The 21,411-nt window shown below is 47.3% G+C and overlaps 1 protein-coding gene across 2 annotated transcripts in view; it reads right to left on the reverse strand.

Moving 5' to 3' along the window:
- The window catches only part of LOC144679523 (arf-GAP with SH3 domain, ANK repeat and PH domain-containing protein 1-like), a 346,344-nt gene that overhangs the window by 301,365 nt on the left and 23,568 nt on the right, over positions 1-21,411 (reverse strand). For both annotated transcript variants that reach the window (XM_078539997.1, XM_078539998.1), the window contains exon 3: positions 19,989-20,115. In XM_078539997.1, the coding sequence (XP_078396123.1) occupies positions 19,989-20,115 (127 nt within the window). The remainder of the gene's footprint in view (positions 1-19,988; positions 20,116-21,411) is intronic.

Raw genomic sequence — 21,411 nt, forward strand, 5'->3', positions numbered from 1 at the left:
CAGAACAAAACAAACTAATGATGATCTCCCAGCAAGTTGGCCTACAACACATTAAAACTCCTATTAAAATTCAAAGCACCTCATATTCAAACATACCCACTGACTCATGGGTGACCCTGGCTTGTGACCAGACAAAATGGAGACAAACTTAAGAGGGCACCAAACACAGGAGACTACATCGGGAACATGCAGAGATGAAGTCAAGGCATTGGAAGGAGCACACTGACCTCCAAACAACGCACCTAGCCAATCCTTCAAGCATGACTATGCACATTTACACATTAAAAAGAGAGGTAGAGAGAAATCAGCGAATTATAGACCAGTCAGCCTGACGGTGGTGGTGGGGAAAATTCTAGAGTCCATTATAAAAGATTTAATAGCTGAGCACATGGAAAGCAGTGGCAGAATCGGACAGAGTCAGCATGGATTTACAAAAGGGAAATCCTGCTTGACAAATCTACTGGAATTTTTCGAGGTTGTAACTAGTAGAGCTGATGAGGGGGAGCCAGTGGATGTCGTTTATTTGGACTTTCAGAAGGCTTTCGACAAGTCCCACATAAGAGATTGACGTGTAAAATTAAAGCGCACGGGATTGGGGGTAGTGTATTGAGATGGATAGAAAACTGGTTGGCAGACAGGAAACAAAAGAGTAGGAATAAACAGGTCTTTTTCTGAATGGCAGGCAGTGACTAGTGGGGTACCGCAGGGATCGGTGCTGGGACCCCAGCTATTCCAATATGTATAAATGAGTTAGATGAGAGAACTAAGTGTAATATCTCCAAATTTGCAGATGGCACAAAGCTGGGTGGGTGAGCTGAGGAGGATGCAGAGATGCTTCAGTGTGATTTGGACAAGCTGAGTAAGTAGCCAAATGCATGGCAGATGCAGTACAATGTGGATAAATGTGAGGTTGTCCACTTTGGTAGAAAAAACAGAAAGGCAGATTATCTGAATGGCTATATATTGAGCGAGGGGAATATGCAACAAGACCGGTCCTCGTACACCAGTCGCTGAAGGTAAGCATGCAGGTGCAACAGGCGGTAAGGAAGGCAAATGGTATGTTGGCCTTCATAGCCAGAGGATTCGAGTACAGGAACAGGGATGTCTTGCTGCAATTGCACAGGGCCTTGGTGAGACCACACCTGGAATATTGTGTGCAGTTTTGTTCTCTTTTACCTGAGGAAGGATGTACTTGCTATAGAGGGAGTGCAGCGAAGGTTTACCAGACTGATTCCTGGGATGGCGGGACTGACATATGAGGAAAGATTGAGTCGGTTAGGATTATATTCACTGGAGTTCAGAAGAATGAGGGGGGGATCTCATAGAAACCTATAAAATTCTAACAGGACTAGGAAGGATGTTCCCGATGGTGGGGGAGTCCAGAACCAGGGGTCACAGTCTGACGATACGGGGTAGACCTTTAGGACTGAGATGAAGAGAAATTTCTTCACCCAGAGGGTGGTAAGCCCGTGGAATTCACTACCATAGAAAGTAGTCAAGGCCAAAACATTGTATGTTTTCAAGGAGTTGGACATAGCTCTTGGGGCGAAAGGGATCAAAGGATATGGGGAAAAAGCAGGAGCAGGCTATTGAGTTGGATGATCAGCCATGATTGTAGTGAATGGCGGAGCAGGCTCGAAGGGCTGAATGGCCTACTCCTGCTCCTATTTTCTATGTTTCTATGTTACACCACCTGCCCTGCATGTGGCAGAGTCTGCAGGTTATGCATTGGACTTAGCCATTCCAGGACCTATCAAACCAGAGTGAAAGCAGTCATCCTCGTCCCGCTGGACTGCCTCAGAAGAAAAACTCCTATAGTCTAAACAATGTTACTTATCAGATTCCCAAAAGGTATAAAGTTTTTACATGTTAGCATTAATGCTTAAAAAAGGTGGCAGGGCAAGTTGATAAGGTGGTGAAAAATGCATATGGGTTACTTAGGTTTATACATGGAGAAATAGAATGTAAGAGCAGTGAGATTGTGCTAGAACTTCATTAATCATTGGTTGGGCCTTAGCTGTGGATAATTCTGGTCACCATCCTTCAGGAAACATGTAAAGCCCTCAAAGAATGCAGAGGAGACTTACCAGGATATTACCATGGATGAGAGACTTCAGTTGAAGAGAGATTGGAAAAGTTAGGATTTTCTCCTTGGAACATTGAAGATTAAGAGGTGACTTACCAGAGATTTAAGATGAGGGGCTCTGATACATTTAAAATATTACCCCAAATTTTTGAGTTAATGGATTATATGCTCATTTTTTTGTACCTTGTGTTTCTGGGAAGGTTCTTATATAAAGGGATAAACAACTTGACAAACTGCAAGAAAACAACAAATTCTCTCCATGTCATTGTGATCCAACCAATTATGTTTGATGGAAAAATATTTATTTCAAAAAATTATGCATCAAGTACTCTGTAGCCATCATTGAAGAGGTTAGTAGCAGACTTCATGGGACATTGACAGACCCGTGAAACGGAGGATGCTATGGTTAACCATGTCAATGGCTGGACATAGATTGAGAAGGAAGGTTGGATAGAGCACCACAACCACATAGGAGCATGGTCACAGCCACATAGGATGTCATTTATAGTTTGCAGATTTGGGTTGTTTCAGTGCTGTGGCAATAGCAAAAACTGATTCAAGTGTTTTAAACATAGGAGTTGCAGGAAAGTTAGGAACAGATTTAGGAGGAGACAACACATTCAAGGGCTTTTAGAACATTCAGCACTGCATAGTAATAACCTCCTGATGTGCAACACTACCAGATGAGCTATTTCCTTTTATGGGTTTAATTAATTTCTGCTTTCTTCAAATATTTCTCAATAAAATTACTATCAGCACTTAAACAATCTGCAGTGCTTTAAATAGTCTGTTGTGTTTGCAGCACATAAGTGGTTTCAACAAAAACAAACATTTTCAAGTAATTTAATTTGTTTGCTGTCATTTTATCTCCACATCATGAATTGCAATAGGGCTGTTAGCTTTTTTTGCCCAAATTCATTTTGAACGTTACAACAGTGACAACACTTCAAAACCATTTCGAAACATCCGAAAAAAAATCTCTAAACATGTTGTTACAGCCCCACCTGATAACTGGACAAGTCAGGTCCCAGAGCGAAACCTAGCTTGATAGATCCTAACTTTTTTTTAAAAAATACATAGAGGAAAGTTACTGAACAAATTCACAGGAGTCTGGAGAACGTTTAACAGAATAAAAATCACTCCAGGCAAAAAAAGGTTAGAAAGATCTCAATACAAACACAAGATGATGATTCAATTTCCCAATATTCCTTTATCCCAGCAATACCTTTACAGACACATACAAATTAAGATAAAACAATTTACAATAACTATCTTATACTAACCCCTTCAATGATGGCTACAGAGTACTTGATGCATAATTTTTTGAAATAAATATTTTTCCATCAAACACAATTGGTTGGATTGCATTGGCCTGGACAGAATTCACTGTTTTCTTGCAGTTTGTCAAGTTGTTTATTCCTTTATATAAAAACCTTCCCAGAAACACAAGGTACAAAAAAATGAGCATATAATCCATTAACTCAAAAATTTGGGGTAATGTTTTAAATGTATCAGAACCCCTCATCTTAATATTTAGGGTAAGTATAAGGTACATGTCGATTAACAAGCAAAATGTGTTCAGACACACCACACTCAAGTAAATGACATCTGCTTTGGTCGCATCTTACATGGATTTCTCAACAACCCACCCAGATGTTTGTCACATTGTGAGCCAACCAGTCTCACAGAAACTGTCTTTCTCATGAGGATTTCCAATCTCCACAATTGAAGAACTTGCCTTGGAATTCTCCAACTCTCTCCCACTCGGACAGTTTCAACCAGGATCCATATCTGGGATTTCAATCTCGTCTTCAAAGACTCCTTTCCCCTGGATCTCAGAGTACACTCAAGCTTCATCTTTCAACCACACTTTCAGATCTTTGGCCGTGCCCAGCAGAACACCACTGCTCACTATCATACACGTAGTTACAGGCAGTGAGAGCATTCTCCATTGTCCTGCAGCATGGAATCACCAACCTTAGGTCACCCTCTCAAGTCTTCTGGCCTTCTCTCGAACACACTTTACTTCAAGTCTGCTCTCTGCACTTCCACCTTTAATTTGGAGCCTATTTATCTGCTCCTTACTTTTAACTTTACTTAATCCTCATTTAAATCCTTAATTACAAATCCCTGTCTTTGTCCCTGCTTGGGGCTTTCTTCTGCGACCTTGTTCGGCCTGCGACCTTGTTCGGCCCCACTCCCTGGTTTGGGACCTTCTCCCTGCCCCTCTTCCTGGGATATCCTCCACTGGAATGGTGTTCAGGTCATCTGACCTTTTTTTGTGCCATTTCACATCTTGGCTTCTTTTCCTTCTGCATGAGTGCGCAGGGCTAATTCCTGGCCTAAAGAATGGAAAAAAACACCAACTGCGCATATGCGGCCACTTTCCAGCCAGCTCAACACATAGGAGATCAGAGATCCCAACTTCCAAATTCAGATTAAAGTCTTTCAGTTTCATTACAATATGTACAACAAATAGTATTAACATTGACAGAAAGAAACATGAAACACATGCGAGCCATGTGTGAAAGAATCGAATATCTGGTTGAGATCACAATGTCATACTACTGTTACTATTCTCTTTATCATACGTGCAATTTACAGGCAGTGTGAGCATTCTCCTATTACAGCAATATACTCCAACTACTTACAACAGTGACTATCATTGAAGTTCGCTATGGCAGAACCAAATTTCTCATTAAGTTATGTGAACATCGCAAAGCCATGATAGCACTGATTAAAAACTTTATTTTTTTTATATTTGTGGCACTACTACATGAGCCCAGATATACAGTGCATGTGAAATGCCAAGAATGAAGGACTGGCAAATACTCAAATTCCAAATCTGTTGGCAGCTCACAGTCAGTGATGGAATACGTTAGAGGCGAGGGATAGACAAAGGTGAAGGCGAAAGCGGATAGTCTTTGTGATGAAGGAGGTGTGGGGTCAGAAGCTCAGTTTAACTGAGGTTGAGAACAACTTGGTTGAACGTGAGGCAGAGTCCAGGGAAAGGTAGGGGTCTGAAGTAGGAGATAGGGAACTTATGATGGGATCAGAAGATGAGAGCTACATTGCCCTAATACTTAACCGCACAAAGTTATGGCTCATCCAATACAGAATGGCAAGCAAATAACCAATTGGCAATAATGCAGCCATAGGTCATCGATTGTTTAGCAGACCAATTCGAATTGATATGGTTTCAGCAATCCTCAAATATTTTATTACATGGTTCAGTGACCAATGGAAAAAATAGGCTTCAAAATAGCATACTGCTACTGACTTACAAAAAGCTCAATTTGCACAAATAATTCATCGCACCAAACCTTTGGAAGTGGAACGTTTTTATTTTCATGGGATGTGGGCATTGCTGGCTAGGCCAGCATTTATTGCCCATCCTTAATTGCCCTTGAGGTGGTGGTGAGCCACCTTCTTGAACTGCTGCAGTCCATGTGGCGTAGGTACATCCACAGTGCTGTTAAGGAGGGCGTTCCAGAATTTTGACCCAGCCACAGTGAAGGAACAGCAATATTGTACTAAGTCAGGATAGTGTGTTGCATGGAGGGGAACTTGCACGTGATGGTGTTCCCATATATCTGCTGCCCTTGTCCTTCTAGGTGGTTGAAGCCGTCAGTTTGGAAGGTGCTGTCGAAGGACCTTTGGCGAGTTGCTGCAGTGTATCTTGTGGATGGTATACACTGCTGCCACTGTGCATCGATGGTGGAGGGAGTGAATGTTGATGGTGGTGGATGGAGTGCCAATCAAGCAGGCTTTGTCCTGGATGGTGTCCAGCTTCTTGAGTGTTGCTGGAACTGCACATGCAAATGGAGAGCATTCCAACACACTTCTGATTTGTGCCTTGTAGATGGTGGACAGGTACTGGGGAGTCAGGAAGCGAGTTACTCGCTGCAGAACTCCCAGCTTCTGATCTGCTCTTCCAGCAACAGTATTTATATGGCTCGTCCAGTTCAGTTTCTGGCCAATGGCAACCCCCGGAGGTTGATAGTGAGGGATTCAGTGATGGTAATGCCATTGCATGTCATGAGGTGATGGTTAGATTCTCTCTTTTTGGAGATGATTATTGCCTGGCACTTGTGTGGCGCTAATGTTACTCGCCACTTGCCAGCCCAAGCCTAGATATTGTCCAGGTCTTACTGCATTTGGACATGGACTGCTTCAGTTGAAAAAGTGGAATACCGAAAATGAAGGTCAAATCTAAAATTAAAAACAAAAGTATTAAAAACTATCCATTAGCGATGGTTAGTCCAGTTATATTCTTGCCTGTGAAGAATTGCTAACGGACAACATTGGGGTATGGCGGATACCAGTTGGATGATGTAGCTCATGATTATATGCTTCCCAACATAAAGGAGAATTGTTTATCCATATCACTATTCTCAGTTATTGCACTTTGTAGTCCAATGTTATTACAAGTTATTTTAAGTAACAAGTAAAGGATCATTTGAAAATCCGCACAACTTCCACAGATTCTAAAATACACAATGAGACTGTGGTTTACCAGAGTGCACAACTTACAACCTCAAGGCTGAATGAGTTAGGTTGTCAAGCACAAAATTACCTTTCAGGAAAATATTCTATTTCAAATAAACCAGTTGTCATAAAGCAAAATCTTACATGCACCACAGATGCAAGCAAAAATGCTCTCAATCCCCCCATAAGTGAAACTATTGTCCTTCAAAAATTGGGCTCAAGCCAGATTAGTATATCCTGAATGAAACTGTAAATATGTATGAACATAAGAAGTGAAAAGGGTTACTTAGGTGTTCAAGCCTGTTCCAACATTCAATGAGATCATAGCTGATCAACTCCATACACCCGCATTTAACCACATATCCCTTTGGCTAACAGAAATTTCAGTTTTAAAATAAACTAAACTGTATCAGCTATCGCTGAGTCCCAAACTTATACCATTGTCTACACCTAGAAGAAGGATTTAACTCTACTCCTGATTATACTTGCTTTAAAAACCTATTATATCTCTAATTTTTCCCAGTTCTGATGAAAATTTATTGGCCTGAAACATCAACTCTGTTTCTCTGTCCACAGATGCTGCCTGACCTGGGTATTTCCTGCACTTTCTGTTCCTATTAAAGAAAATTAATTAAGTGAGACAAAAAAAGTTACTTTTGGAAGTAGCTATGACACAAAGTCTTGCATATAGTATAGGAGGTAGGAGCACTGGCAATCAGGATATCTAGAAGCATTGGAAGGAGCTTACCATGGTCCAAGAATGAGAGGGATCCAGTGCATTGCCTCGTCCTTGGTGATTTCAATCTCCAGCTCAGCTCCCCTTGCCTCCTTCTCAACAGAGTTCACTACCTTGTCTTTCCTAAACCTCTCTCATCCATATTCATAGTTACCTGTTAACCCTGCATCTCCTGTAGCCTGACTACCTTCATGCTCTCTATTTTGACTCTCTATTGTATTCCTCACAACGCACACCCCCTTTCAACTCCATGCCAGTTGCACTCAAGACACACTTAAATATGTGCCCTTTGGACAGTCAAGGCAGCTGTGCCATTTCAGGGGAGCAGCCTGGGTGGGAACAAGAGCTCCACTGGGGGCAAAGGCTGTAAAAGTGGGGGAACAACAGAGTGATTGAGAAAAAAACAGATAGCTGCAAAATTATGACAAATGGAAGGCCATAGGCTAGAATTACATAATGGAAAGGGGTCATGGCTGCCAAAAGAGAATTGGTAAAGTCAGTATAAGTGTCCAATATCCTAAAAGCAGCCAAATTGTGGAAGCAGTTCTAGTTCTGATTTGCGATGAGGGATACAATGAAAAATTAGTTTCTCGACCTAAACAGAAATGTTAAACCTGTATTTTAATTAATTAGCTCAAAATGACAAAATATACACCGTATGCTTCATCGTTTCTAAAGTGATCAGCTGTAAGGGTAACATCACTACTAGGCTACTAAGTAATTAGAAAAGTGCTCTTGCTTTCTTTTTAAATTCACAGCCATTTCATGGTGTTGCATTTTATTTACACCATGGCCTTAATTATTACATATATATTGTACTTAACATTTCACCATGAACAGATTTCTGTAGTGGAAAGAAGTGGCTGAGATTTAAAAATCGATGACCGAAGAGCATCTGTGCTTTTCCTCTTCCAATTGCAGCAGTTCCATTCAGTTTCTATCACTGATCAACACAGGTCAACTTCAAAAATCATGTGTCTACAGGGGATCAACATTTACACAAGTATATACAGTATAAAATTTCCTAAGGCACGAACAAGACCATACAGTGGCTTAGTGATATTGTCACTGGACTAGTAATCTAGGTCCACTCTTGGGACCCAGGTTCAAATCCCACCAAGGCAGATGATGGAACTTGATTCAATAAAGCATTTGGACATGAACCATTGTCAGTTGTCACATAAAAAAAAATCTGGATCACTAATGTCCTTTAGGGAAGGAAATTTGCCATCCTACACATGGTTCACTCTTAAATGCCCTCTGAAATGACCTAGCAAGCCACCCAGTTCTATCTGTTGGCCAGGGGCTGCAGCCAAACTGCTGACACAGGCAAAAGCAACTTTTGCCCTGAAGTAACCCGACTCCAGTCACTGGCCTGAGCTGGCTGGAACCGGTCTGAAGTAGCTGAGTTTCTTGAAAAACAAAGGGAATGTGATAAGACACAAGTCCTTATTTAGGAAAGGAGTAACGAGGTAATGCTACCCAAGTCCTTGGGACAGAGCCAATGAGAAGATGCCACAGACTAGGCAAGCAAGCCTAAACCAACAGGAGAGAGACAGCACAGCTTGAAGAAATAAGATTCAGTATAAGAGTGGAGAATCTCGGGCGTGGTGCCAGCGAAGACTCCGGTGAACAACCATCGCGGAAGTGGAAGAACCTACGTCAGCAACATAGAGACGACGTCGAAAGAGATAGAGAACGGAACGCCGTGCCAGCATCAGCTCTCCTTTTCGGGTATTAGCTTTTATATTCTGTGACCACTCAGGGAGTGTCAGAGAAACCTAGTGGGTGTGCGTTTAGATTCTAGTTTAGGTATAAAACTGTATTACCTGCTGTAAACTGCATATCTATATCTAACCAGATGTATAAGATATATGCAAATGATCTAATAACATGAATAAAGCGAATTTAGACTTAAGAGAGAATTGACTCTTCTCTTCGTACTAAGCCAATAACTGTTACCAGTGACCTCCGACAACATATCAAACAGCTAGAAAGTCTCAAAGGAATGAAACTGGACTGGCCACTCACTGTCGACACAGACCTAGGCACAGATTCTACCTATCAACCCTGCAAAGTCCTCCTTACTAACATCTAGTTGAAGTTCAATTGAAGTGAAGTTAATCTCGTCAAGCAACAGACTGACAGTCATACTTACGGAATTGTACCTAACAGATAATGTCCCAGACACCACCATCACCATCCTGTCCCAGCATACGTGGCAGAACAGTGGCATACAATCGGGAGTCCTCAACATCGACACTCCAGGTCCCAAGAAACCTCATGGCATCAGGTCAAAGATGGGAAAGCAAACCTCCCCTTCCAGCCACCCCTCCCCCTCAGCTGATGAATCAGTACTCCATGTTGACCACCTGGAGGAAGCACTGAAGGTGGCAAGGGTGCAGAATATACTCTGGGTGGGGTACTTCAATGGGTTTGGTAGATCCATTACTGTCTGAACTGGCCAAGTCCTGAAGGACATAGCTGCTATACTGGGTCAGCGGCAGGTGGTGAGGGAACATACTTGGCCTCATCCTCGCCAACCTGCCTGCCACAGATGCATCTGTCCTTGACAGCACTGGTATGAGTGGCCACCGCATTATACTTGTGGAGATGAAGTCCTGTCTTCACATTGAGGAAACCCTCCATCATGTTGTGTAGCACTACCACCGTACTAAATTAGATAGATTTCAAACAGATCTGGCAACTAACGACTGGGCACCCATGAGGGACTGTGGGCTGTCAGCAGCAGAATTGTACTCAACCACAATCCGTAACCTCATGGCCCAGCATATCCCCACTCTGCCATTACCACCAAGCCAGGGGATCGACCCTGGTTCAATGAAGAATGCAGGAGAGCATGCCAGGAGTAGGACCAGACATACCTAAAAATGAGGGATCAATCTGGTGAAGCTACAACACAGGACTACCTGCATGCCAAACAATGGAAGCAACATGCAACAGAGCTAAGCAGCCCCATAACCAACGGATCAGATCTAAGTTCTACAGTCCTGCCACATTCTGTCGTGAATGGTGGTGGATGATTAAACAACTCTCAGGAGGCAGTGGCTCCACAAATATCCCCATCCTCAATGATGGGGGAAGCCCAGCACATTTGTGCAAAACACAAGGCTGAAGGCATTTACAACAATCTTCAGCCAGAACTGCCGAGTGGATGATCCATCTTGGCCTCCTCTGGAGGTCCCCAGCTTCACAGATGCCAGGCTTCAGTCAATTTGATTCACTCCACATGATATCAAGAAACAGCTGAAGGCATTGGATACTGCAAAGGCTACAGGCCCTGAATATTCCAGCAATGCAACTGAGGACTTGTGCTCCAGAACTTGCCATCCCCTAGCCAAGTTGTTCCAGTACAGCTACAACACTGACATCTACTTGGCAACGTGGAAAATTGCCCAGGTATGTCCTGCACACAAAAAACAGGACAAATCCAACCCGGCCGATTATCGCACCAGTTTACTCTCAATCAATAAACTGATGGAAGGGAAGAGGTCATCCACAGTGCTAGCAAGCAGCACTTGCTTAGAAATAACCTGCTCACTGATGCTCAGTTTGGGCTCTGCCAGGATCACTCAGCTCTTGCCCTCATTACAGCCTTGGTTCAAACATGAACAAAAGAGCTGAACTCCCGAGGTGAGTTGAGACTGACTGCCCTTGACTTCAAGACAGTATTTGACCGAGTATGGCATCAAGGAGCCAGAGCAAAACTGCAGTCCTGCCAATGGGAATCAGGGAAAACCCTCGGTTGGAATCATGCCTAGCACAAAGGAAAATGGTTGTGGTTGTTGGGAGGTCAATCGTCTTAGTTTATGGACATCACTGCAAGAATTCCTCAGGGTAGTGCCCTCAGCCCAAACATCTTCAGCTGCTTCAATGACCTTCCCACCATCAGGTCTGAAGCAGATATGTTCACTGATGATTGCAGAATGTTCAGCACCATTCGCGGCCCCTCATATACTGAAGCAGTCCACGTCTAAATGTAGCAAGAAATGGACAATATCCAGGCTTGAGCTGACAAGTGGCAAGTAACTTTCACACCACACAAGTGTCAGGCAATGGCCATCTCCAACAAGAGAGAATCTAACCATCGCCCCTTGACATTCAATGGCATTACCATCGCTGAATCCCCCACTATCAACATCCTGGGGGTTACCATTGATCAGAAACTGAACTAGCTATATAAATACTGTGGCTACAAGAGCAGGTCAGAGGCTAGGAATCATGTGACAAGTAACTCACCTCCTGACTCCCCATAGCCTGTCCACCATCCAAAAGTCAAAAGTGTGATGAATACTCTCCACTTGCCTGGATGAGTGTAGCTCCAACAACACTCAAACTGGACATCATCTAGGACAAAGCAGTCCACTTGATTGGCAACCCATGCACAAACATTCATTCCCTCCACCACTGACGCACAGTGGCAGTGTGTACCATTTATAAGATGCACAGCAGGAACTCACGAAGACTCCTTCGACAGCACTTTGGTCAGTAGCGGGGCTACTGAACCACTCTTGCTGTTAGCTAATGAAATTCCCACCATCAGTTCTTCTTCCAAATGGCGTTCAACATGGAGGAGTACTGAATCAGCTGGGGGGGGGGGGGGAAGCCTCAGTAGGTGGTAATCAGGAGGTTACCATGCCCATGTTTGACCTGATGCCATATCTTCAAGGGGTCTGGAGTCAATGTTGAGAACTCCCAGGACAACTCCCTCACAATTGTATACCACTGTGATGCCACCTCTAGTGGCTCTGTCCTGCTAGTGGAAATACAGAACTTAGGCAAGGGTGACAATGGAGGAGTCTGGGTCACTGGCTGTAAGGTATGACAGTGTCAGGTTGTTGCTTAACTAGTCTTTGGGACAGTTCTCCTAATTTTGACACCAGCTCCAGATGTTTGTAATGAAGACTTTGTGGGGTCCACAGGACTGAGCTTGTTGTTACAGTTCCTGATGCTTCAGGCAATGCCAGGTGGCCTGAACAGTTTCATTCCTTTGACTTTGTGGGGTTTGGTACAACCGAGTGGCTTGCTAGGCCATTTCAGAAGACAGTTAAGAGTCAACCACACTGCAGTACTTGAAGTCACGTGTATGCCAGACAGGTAAGAACAGTTTTCCTTCCCTATAAGACATTAATGAACCAGATGGGTTTTTACAACGATGATGATTTCGTGGTCACCATTGTGGGACTAGCAATTCCAGGTTTATTAATTGAATTTAAATTACAATAGCTGTCATGGTGGAATCTGAACCCGTGTCATATCATCATTGGCCTGGTTGAACCTCTAGATTACAAGTCCAGTGACATTAGCACTATGCCACCATCTTCCCTATTAAACATGCCACTACATAAATAACATTTGATCTATTTAAATTTTACATTGACAACACTGTCAGCATAACACCTAACAAATATACTCCATAGTATAAGTAAAATGGGGCTACCTGCAATTGTGCTGACATGATATCTTGTGGAATGGAGGAATCCAGTTACTCTTCCCCACTGGCAGTCCTCATCTCAGCCTAGTTAATCATCAAATATAGAGACAAGATGCTTTCTCCCAAAGGTAAAATAATCCGAGAAGCATGCCCACCCTATACCATGCATTCAACACCCAGTTAAAAAACTGAACTATCCAAAAAGCTGAGTGGCTAGCTGCCATCCTCAAATGAAGGAATGATGCATGACACAGGAAGGTATACAAGATCAATTTGTTCTTAAAAATTACAAATAAAGGCTTTGGAACTAGCTCCCAAATTTTCTTATAGAAATCTGTAAATCGAAATTATTGAGCAAAGGTGAGGCCTAAAGGACCTGCTGCCACCTCAATTTTGCACCAATAACAACTCTCAAAAAGCTCAGAGATGGAAGAAAAGCCAACAAGAAGAAACCAACTGTTAAAAACTTGACTCATGTCATCGTTGATGAAGATTGTAAGGCAACCAGAACACCGCCAGCATTAAAATGACATGAATGGCAGTAAAACTCAAAATAAAGTAAACAGGGAGTGAACAAACAGGGAGGAAAAAGTGATTTTTAAATTATTGCATAGCATGACTTTTGTCTAGCAGTGACAGAAAATCCAATTGATGCTACAAAATTAACCAGCAACAAGTGGAATGTGGGGAAATATTGATGTTACCGCAAAACATCAGAATAATAAAACTCACACGCCAAGATATCACCGCAACATAAACACCCCATGGTATATAAATAAATCTGCCTGCCAAAATGAGCCAAAACAACACAGGAGGGTGAAAAATAAATTGTAATCCTTGTGCTGACATGTGTATACACAAAAAATCACGGCACACTCCAAGTTTCTCTGCTCATTACTAAACCGCATCGACTCAGGCAATATACCACAGCACACGGCAAAATTTTAAAATGCAATGGAAATGTAGGGCCTGCAGAGGGAGTGAGGGGGGAGGCAGAGGGAGTGAGGGGGGAGGCAGAGGGAGTGAGGGGGGAGGCAGAGGGAGTGAGGGGGGAGGCAGAGGGAGTGAGGGGGGAGGCAGAGGGAGTGAGGGGGGAGGCAGAGGGAGTGAGGGGGGAGGCAGAGGGAGTGAGGGGGGAGGCAGAGGGAGTGAGGGGGGAGGCAGAGGGAGTGAGGGGGGAGGCAGAGGGAGTGAGGGGGGAGGCAGAGGGAGTGAGGGGGGAGGCAGAGGGAGTGAGGGGGGAGGCAGAGGGAGTGAGGGGGGAGGCAGAGGGAGTGAGGGGGGAGGCAGAGGGAGTGAGGGGGGAGGCAGAGGGAGTGAGGGGGGAGGCAGAGGGAGTGAGGGGGGAGGCAGAGGGAGTGAGGGGGGAGGCAGAGGGAGTGAGGGGGGAGGCAGAGGGAGTGAGGGGGGAGGCAGAGGGAGTGAGGGGGGAGGCAGAGGGAGTGAGGGGGGAGGCAGAGGGAGTGAGGGGGGAGGCAGAGGGAGTGAGGGGGGAGGCAGAGGGAGTGAGGGGGGAGGCAGAGGGAGTGAGGGGGGAGGCAGAGGGAGTGAGGGGGGAGGCAGAGGGAGTGAGGGGGGAGGCAGAGGGAGTGAGGGGGGAGGCAGAGGGAGTGAGGGGGGAGGCAGAGGGAGTGAGGGGGGAGGCAGAGGGAGTGAGGGGGGAGGCAGAGGGAGTGAGGGGGGAGGCAGAGGGAGTGAGGGGGGAGGCAGAGGGAGTGAGGGGGGAGGCAGAGGGAGTGAGGGGGGAGGCAGAGGGAGTGAGGGGGGAGGCAGAGGGAGTGAGGGGGGAGGCAGAGGGAGTGAGGGGGGAGGCAGAGGGAGTGAGGGGGGAGGCAGAGGGAGTGAGGGGGGAGGCAGAGGGAGTGAGGGGGGAGGCAGAGGGAGTGAGGGGGGAGGCAGAGGGAGTGAGGGGGGAGGCAGAGGGAGTGAGGGGGGAGGCAGAGGGAGTGAGGGGGGAGGCAGAGGGAGTGAGGGGGGAGGCAGAGGGAGTGAGGGGGGAGGCAGAGGGAGTGAGGGGGGAGGCAGAGGGAGTGAGGGGGGAGGCAGAGGGAGTGAGGGGGGAGGCAGAGGGAGTGAGGGGGAGGCAGAGGGAGTGAGGGGGAGGCAGAGGGAGTGAGGGGGGAGGCAGAGGGAGTGAGGGGGGAGGCAGAGGGAGTGAGGGGGAGGCAGAGGGAGTGAGGGGGAGGCAGAGGGAGTGAGGGGGAGGCAGAGGGAGTGAGGGGGGAGGCAGAGGGAGTGAGGGGGGAGGCAGAGGGAGTGAGGGGGGAGGCAGAGGGAGTGAGGGGGGAGGCAGAGGGAGTGAGGGGGAGGCAGAGGGAGTGAGGGGGGAGGCAGAGGGAGTGAGGGGGAGGCAGAGGGAGTGAGGGGGAGGCAGAGGGAGTGAGGGGGAGGCAGAGGGAGTGAGGGGGAGGCAGAGGGAGTGAGGGGGAGGCAGAGGGAGTGAGGGGGAGGCAGAGGGAGTGAGGGGGAGGCAGAGGGAGTGAGGGGGAGGCAGAGGGAGTGAGGGGGAGGCAGAGGGAGTGAGGGGGAGGCAGAGGGAGTGAGGGGGAGGCAGAGGGAGTGAGGGGGAGGCAGAGGGAGTGAGGGGGAGGCAGAGGGAGTGAGGGGGAGGCAGAGGGAGTGAGGGGAGGCAGAGGGAGTGAGGGGGAGGCAGAGGGAGTGAGGGGGAGGCAGAGGGAGTGAGGGGGAGGCAGAGGGAGTGAGGGGGAGGCAGAGGGAGTGAGGGGGGAGGCAGAGGGAGTGAGGGGGAGGCGGGAGGGGTGAGACAGAGGAAGGGAGGGGGTGGCGGAGGGGGGAGAGAATAAGAGGAACGGTGTGGGGGGGAGGAGAATAAGAGGAACAAGGGGGGGAGATGAATAAGAGGAACAAGGGGGGAAGGAGAATAAGAGGAACAAGGTGGGGGAGGAGAATAAGAGGAACAGGGTGGGGGGGGGGGAGGAGAATAAGAGGAACAAGGTGGGAGGAGAATAAGAGGAAGGACAGGGGAGGAGAATAAGAGGAACGAGGGTGGGAGGAGAATAAGAAGAATACCGGGGGAGGGGGAGAGGGGGAAAGAGAGAGGGAGAGAGAGAGAGAGAAGAATACGGGGGGGGGGGAATAAGGGGGGAGTAAGAGGAATAGGGGGGGGGGGGGGGGAGTAAGAGGAATAAGGGGGGGGAGTAAGAGGAATAAGGGGGGGGAGTAAGAGGAATAAGGGGGGGGAGTAAGAGGAATAAGGGGGGGGGTGGAGTAAGAGGAATAAGGGGGGGGGGGGGGAGTAAGAGGAATTAGGGGGGTGGTGAGTAAGGGGAGTAAGAGGAATTAGGGGGGTGGTGAGTAAGAGGAATAAGAGGAATTAGGGGGGTGGTGAGTAAGAGGAATAAGGGGGTGGGGGTGAGTAAGAGGAATAAGGGGGTGAGTAAGAGGAATATGGGGGGGGAGTAAGAGGAATAAGGGGGGGGAGTAAGAGGAATAAGTGGGGGGGAGTAAGAGGAATAAGGGGGGGGGAGTAAGAGGAATAAGGGGGGGGAGTAAGAGGAATAAGGCGGGGGGGAGTAAGAGGAATAAGGCGGGGGGGAATAAGAGGAATACGCGGGGGGAATAAGAGGAATACGCGGGGGGGGAATAAGAGGAATACGTGGGGGGGAATAAGAGGAATACGTGGGGGGGGGGATAAGAGGAATACGTGGGGGGGGAATAAGAGAATACGTGGGGGGGGAATAAGAGGAATACGTGGGGGGGGAATAAGAGGAATACGTGGGGGGGGAATAAGAGGAATACGTGGGGGGGGAATAAGAGGAATACGTGGGGGGGGAATAAGAGGAATACGTGGGGGGGGAATAAGAGGAATACGTGGGGGGGAATAAGAGGAATACGTGGGGGGGGAATAAGAGGAATACGTGGGGGGGGAATAAGAGGAATACGTGGGGGGGAATAAGAGGAATACGTGGGGGGTGAATAAGAGGAATACGTGGGGGGGGGAATAAGAGGAATACGTGGGGGGGAATAAGAGGAATACGTGGGGGGGGAATAAGAGGAATACGTGGGGGGGGAATAAGAGGAATACGGGGGGGGGAATAAGAGGAATACGTGGGGGGGGAATAAGAGGAATACGTGGGTGGGGAATAAGAGGAATACGTGGGGGGGGAATAAGAGGAATACGTGGGGGGGGAATAAGAGGAATACGTGGGGGGGGAATAAGAGGAATACGTGGGGGGGAATAAGAGGAATACGTGGGGGGGGAATAAGAGGAATACGTGGGGGGGAATAAGAGGAATACGTGGGGGGGGAATAAGAGGAATACGTGGGGGGGGAATAAGAGGAATACGTGGGGGGGGAATAAGAGGAATACGTGGGGGGGGAATAAGAGGAATACGTGGGGGGGAATAAGAGAATACGTGGGGGGGAATAAGAGGAATACGTGGGGGGGGAATAAGAGGAATACGTGGGGGGGAATAAGAGGAATACGTCGGTGGGGGAATAAGAGGAATACGTCGGGGGGAATAAGAGGAATACGTCGGGGGGGAATAAGAGGGATACGTGGGGGGGAATAAGAGGGATAAGTGGGGTGGGAATAAGAGGGATAAGTGGGGGGGGAATAAGAGGGGATAAGTGGGGGATAAGAAGAGGAATAAGGGGGGATAAGAAGAAGAATAAGGGGGATAAGAAGAAGAATAAGGGGGATAAGAAGAAGAATAAGGGGGGTAAGAAGAAGAATAAGGGGGATAAGAAGATAAGGGGGGGAAGAAGAAGAATAAGGGGGGAGAAGAAGAATAAGGGGGGAAGAAGAAGAATAAGGGGGGGAAGAAGAAGAATAAGGGGGGGAAGAAGAAGAATAAGGGGGGAAGAAGAAGAATAAGGGGGGGAAGAAGAAGAATAAGGGGGGAAGAAGAAGAATAAGGGAGGGAAGAAGAAGAATAAGGGGGGAAGAAGAAGAATAAGGGGGGGAAGAAGAAGAATAAGGGGGGAAGAAGAAGAATAGGGGGGGAAGAAGAAGAATAAGGGGGGAAGAAGAAGAATAAGGGGGGGAAGAAGACAGAATAAGGGGGGTAAGAAGAAGAATTAAGGGGGGTAAGAAGAAGAATAAGGAGGGCAGAAGAAGAATAAGGGGGAAGAAGAGAATAAGGGGAAGAAGAAGAATAAGGGGGATAGAAGAAGAATAAGGGGGATAGAAGAAGAATAAGGGGGGATAGAAGAAGAATAAGGGGGGATAGAAGAAGAATAAGGGGGGATAGAAGAAGAATAAGGGGGGATAGAAGAAGAATAAGGGGGGATAGAAGAAGAATAAGGGGGGATAGAAGAAGAATAAGGGGGGAAGAAGAAGAATAAGGGGGATAGAAGAAGAATAAGGGGGGATAGAAGAAGAATAAGGGGGATAGAAGAAGAATAAGGGGGGATAGAAGAAGAATAAGGGGGGATAGAAGAAGAATAAGGGGGGATAGAAGAAGAATAAGGGGGGATAGAAGAAGAATAAGGGGGGATAGAAGAAGAATAAGGGGAGATAGAAGAAGAATAAGGGGGGAAAGAAGAAGAATAAGGGGGGATAGAAGAAGAATAAGGGGGGATAGAAGAAGAATAAGGGGGGATAGAAGAAGAATAAGGGGGGATAGAAGAAGAATAAGGGGGGATAGAAGAAGGGGGGAAGAAGAAGAATAAGGGGGGATAGAAGAAGAATAAGGGGGGATAGAATAAGGGGGGATAGAAGAAGAATAAGGGGGGATAGAAGAAGAATAAGGGGGATAGAAGAAGAATAAGGGGGGATAGAAGAAGAATAAGGGGGGATAGAAGAATAAGGGGGGATAGAAGAAGAATAAGGGGGGATAGAAGAAGAATAAGGGGGGATAGAAGAAGAATAAGGGGGGATAGAAGAAGAATAAGGGGGGATAGAAGAATAAGGGGGGATAGAAGAAGAATAAGGGGGGATAGAAGAAGAATAAGGGGGGGAAGAAGAAGAATAAGGGGGGAAGAAGAAGAATAAGGGGGGGAAGAAGAAGAATAAGGGGGGAAGAAGAAGAATAAGGGGGGGAAGAAGAAGAATATGGGGGGGAAGAAGAAGAATATGGGGGGGAAGAAGAATAATAAGGGGGAAGAAGAAGAATAAGGGGGGGAAGAAGAAGAATAAGGGGGGAAGAAGAATAATAAGGAGGGGGAAGAAATAGAATAAGGAGGGGAAAGAAGAAGAATAAGGACGGGGAAGAAGAAGAATAAGGACGGGGAAGAAGAAGAATAAGGAGGGGGAAGAAGAAGAATAAGGAGGGGGAAGAAGAAGAATAAGGGGGGGGAAGAAGAAGAATAAGGGGGGAAGAAGAAGAATAAGGGGGGAAGAAGAAGAATAAGGGGGGGAAGAAGAAGAATAAGGGGGAAGAAGAAGAATAAGGGGGAAGAAGAAGAATAAGGGGGGAAGAAGAAGAATAAGGGGGGAAGAAGAAGAATAAGGGGGGAAGAAGAAGAATAAGGGGGGAAGAAGAAGAATAAGGGGGAAGAAGAAGAATAAGGGAGAAGAAGAAGAAGAAGGGGAAGAAGAATAATAAGGGGGAAGAAGAAGAATAAGGGAGAAGAAGAAGAATAAGGGGGGGAAGAAGAAGAATAAGGGGGGAAGAAGAAGAATAAGGGGGGAAGAAGAAGAATAAGGGGGAAGAAGAAGAAGAATAACGGGGGAAGAAGAAAAAGAATAACGGGGGAAGAATATGGGGGGAAGAATAAGGGGGGGAAGAAGGGGGGAAGAAGAGAATAAGGGGGAAGAAGAGAATAAGGGGGAAGAAGAGAATTAGGGGGGAAGAAGAGGAATAAGGGGGGGGGGAATAAGTAATAAGTGGGGGTGAAATGAGTAATAAGTGGGGGTGAAATGAGTAATAAGTGGGGGTGAAATGAGTAATAAGGGGGGGCTGATGGAAATGAAACAGCTACTCCAACCAGCAGCTTGCCGACCAGAATCGGCTGGCAAAGCTCACACTGCCGCTCCGACACTTGAATTATGCAACAGGAAAATACGCACTCTTAAACTGGAGGATATGAATGTAAGGCGTACATTGGGAGGTAGAGAGAGAGAGAGAGAGAGAAGCACCGTGCGGTGTATGATAGATGGCTGCCTTTCTCCATGCCCCCCACCCCCAAAACCTCTCTCTCTCCCCCCCCACCTCTCCCTCCCCGACCGCGCCAGCCCTGTGCCCTCTCCCTTAGTCTCTTCCTTCCTGTCCCGGGTGTCTTTTTTTGTTGGCCGCTATTTGATTACTTGCTTCCCTTACCTCCTCGAGCAGGGTCGCCGTGTTCCTGCAGTTGAGCAGTTTGGTGGTGAAGCTGGATGTAGTCGGCGAGTTGTAATCTTCCGTCGTCTCGGCTATAAACTCCGACACCGAGATTTGATCGGGCATCCTTCACGGAGAAATAGGAGCGAGGAGTGGGGTGGTGGTGGTCCAGCCAGGTGGTGATGTTATTGATGGAGCCGATGGAGTGTTTTTTTACATGAAGAAAGGAGGTGGGGGGGATGGGGAGAGAAACAATACGAGACCAGATTAATCAGTGGCGCTCGCACGGACGCTCCGGGGCGGCAGCGGCAGCCGGGTTCCCTCGCGCACGCGCGTCCTGCGTCTCCGGCTCGCGCTTGGCTGTCGGTTAGTTTTTGTCTCGGAGTCTCGCGCAGGGTGGGGGTTGGCTGTTTGCTCTCCTCGCCCCGCCCCTTCCTACTGTACTCTCCCTTTCGCCCCGCCCCTTCCTACCGTACTCTCCCTCTCGCCCCGCCCCTTCCTACCGTACTCTCCCTCTCGCCCCGCCCCTTCCTACCGTACTCTCCCTCTCGCCCCGCCCCTTCCTACCGTACTCTCCCTCTCGCCCCGCCCCTTCCTACCGTACTCTCTCTCCTCGCCCCGCCCCTTCCTACCGTACTCTCCTCGCCCCGCCCCTTCTCACCCTGCCCCGCCGAACACCCTCTGGCCCCGCCTCGCCCTGCTGCTCTCCTCTCTCAGCTCCTTCCTCATGTACTCTCCCTCTAGCCCCGCCCCCTCCTACTCACCCCGCCCCTCCGCTCTCCTCCCTCTCCTACTCGCCCCGCGGCCCCTCCCGGTGCGCTTTCTTTCACTCCGCCCCTTTTCCACTGTGCGCTCGCTCTCGCCCCGCCCCTATGCCACACCCACCGCGCGCCGCCCCGCCTCGCGACGTCGCGGACAGATGCCGGTCACATGGCAAAATAAGGAAGTGCTCGGCGCCTGCGTGGCAGGAGTTGTCTTCAGCAGAGAGACTTTTTTTTAAATTTTAAATTCGTTTTTCCCTTTCTCTTCCCAGTCATTTCTCTTCCTTCTCTTTCTGAATATGCCCTACTTAAAATAGTTGCCTCTTAATCACTCATGGATATATCTGCTTTTTCACACAATTTATGTCTCCTGGAAACAATTGTTCAGGACAAATCAACAGTCACTTAGGCAAGTGCAGGATAATGAAGGAAAGCCAGCATGGATTCATTAAAGGGAAAATTATGTTTCACTAACTTGGAGTTTTTTTGAGGAGGTAACAGAAGGTTGGCGTGGATGAAGCTGATGATGTAGTGTATATGGATTTTCAAAAGGCATTTGATACAGTGCCACACAACAGACTTGTGAGCAGAGGGTGAGATCAGATTGCATTCAGTGATGAAAGTCATTGGTCAGAAACATTATCTCAGTTTCTCTCTCCACA

This window comes from Cetorhinus maximus, chromosome 4 (assembly GCF_964194155.1).
Source record: "Cetorhinus maximus chromosome 4, sCetMax3.hap1.1, whole genome shotgun sequence".
NCBI classification, from domain to species: Eukaryota; Metazoa; Chordata; class Chondrichthyes; order Lamniformes; family Cetorhinidae; genus Cetorhinus; species Cetorhinus maximus.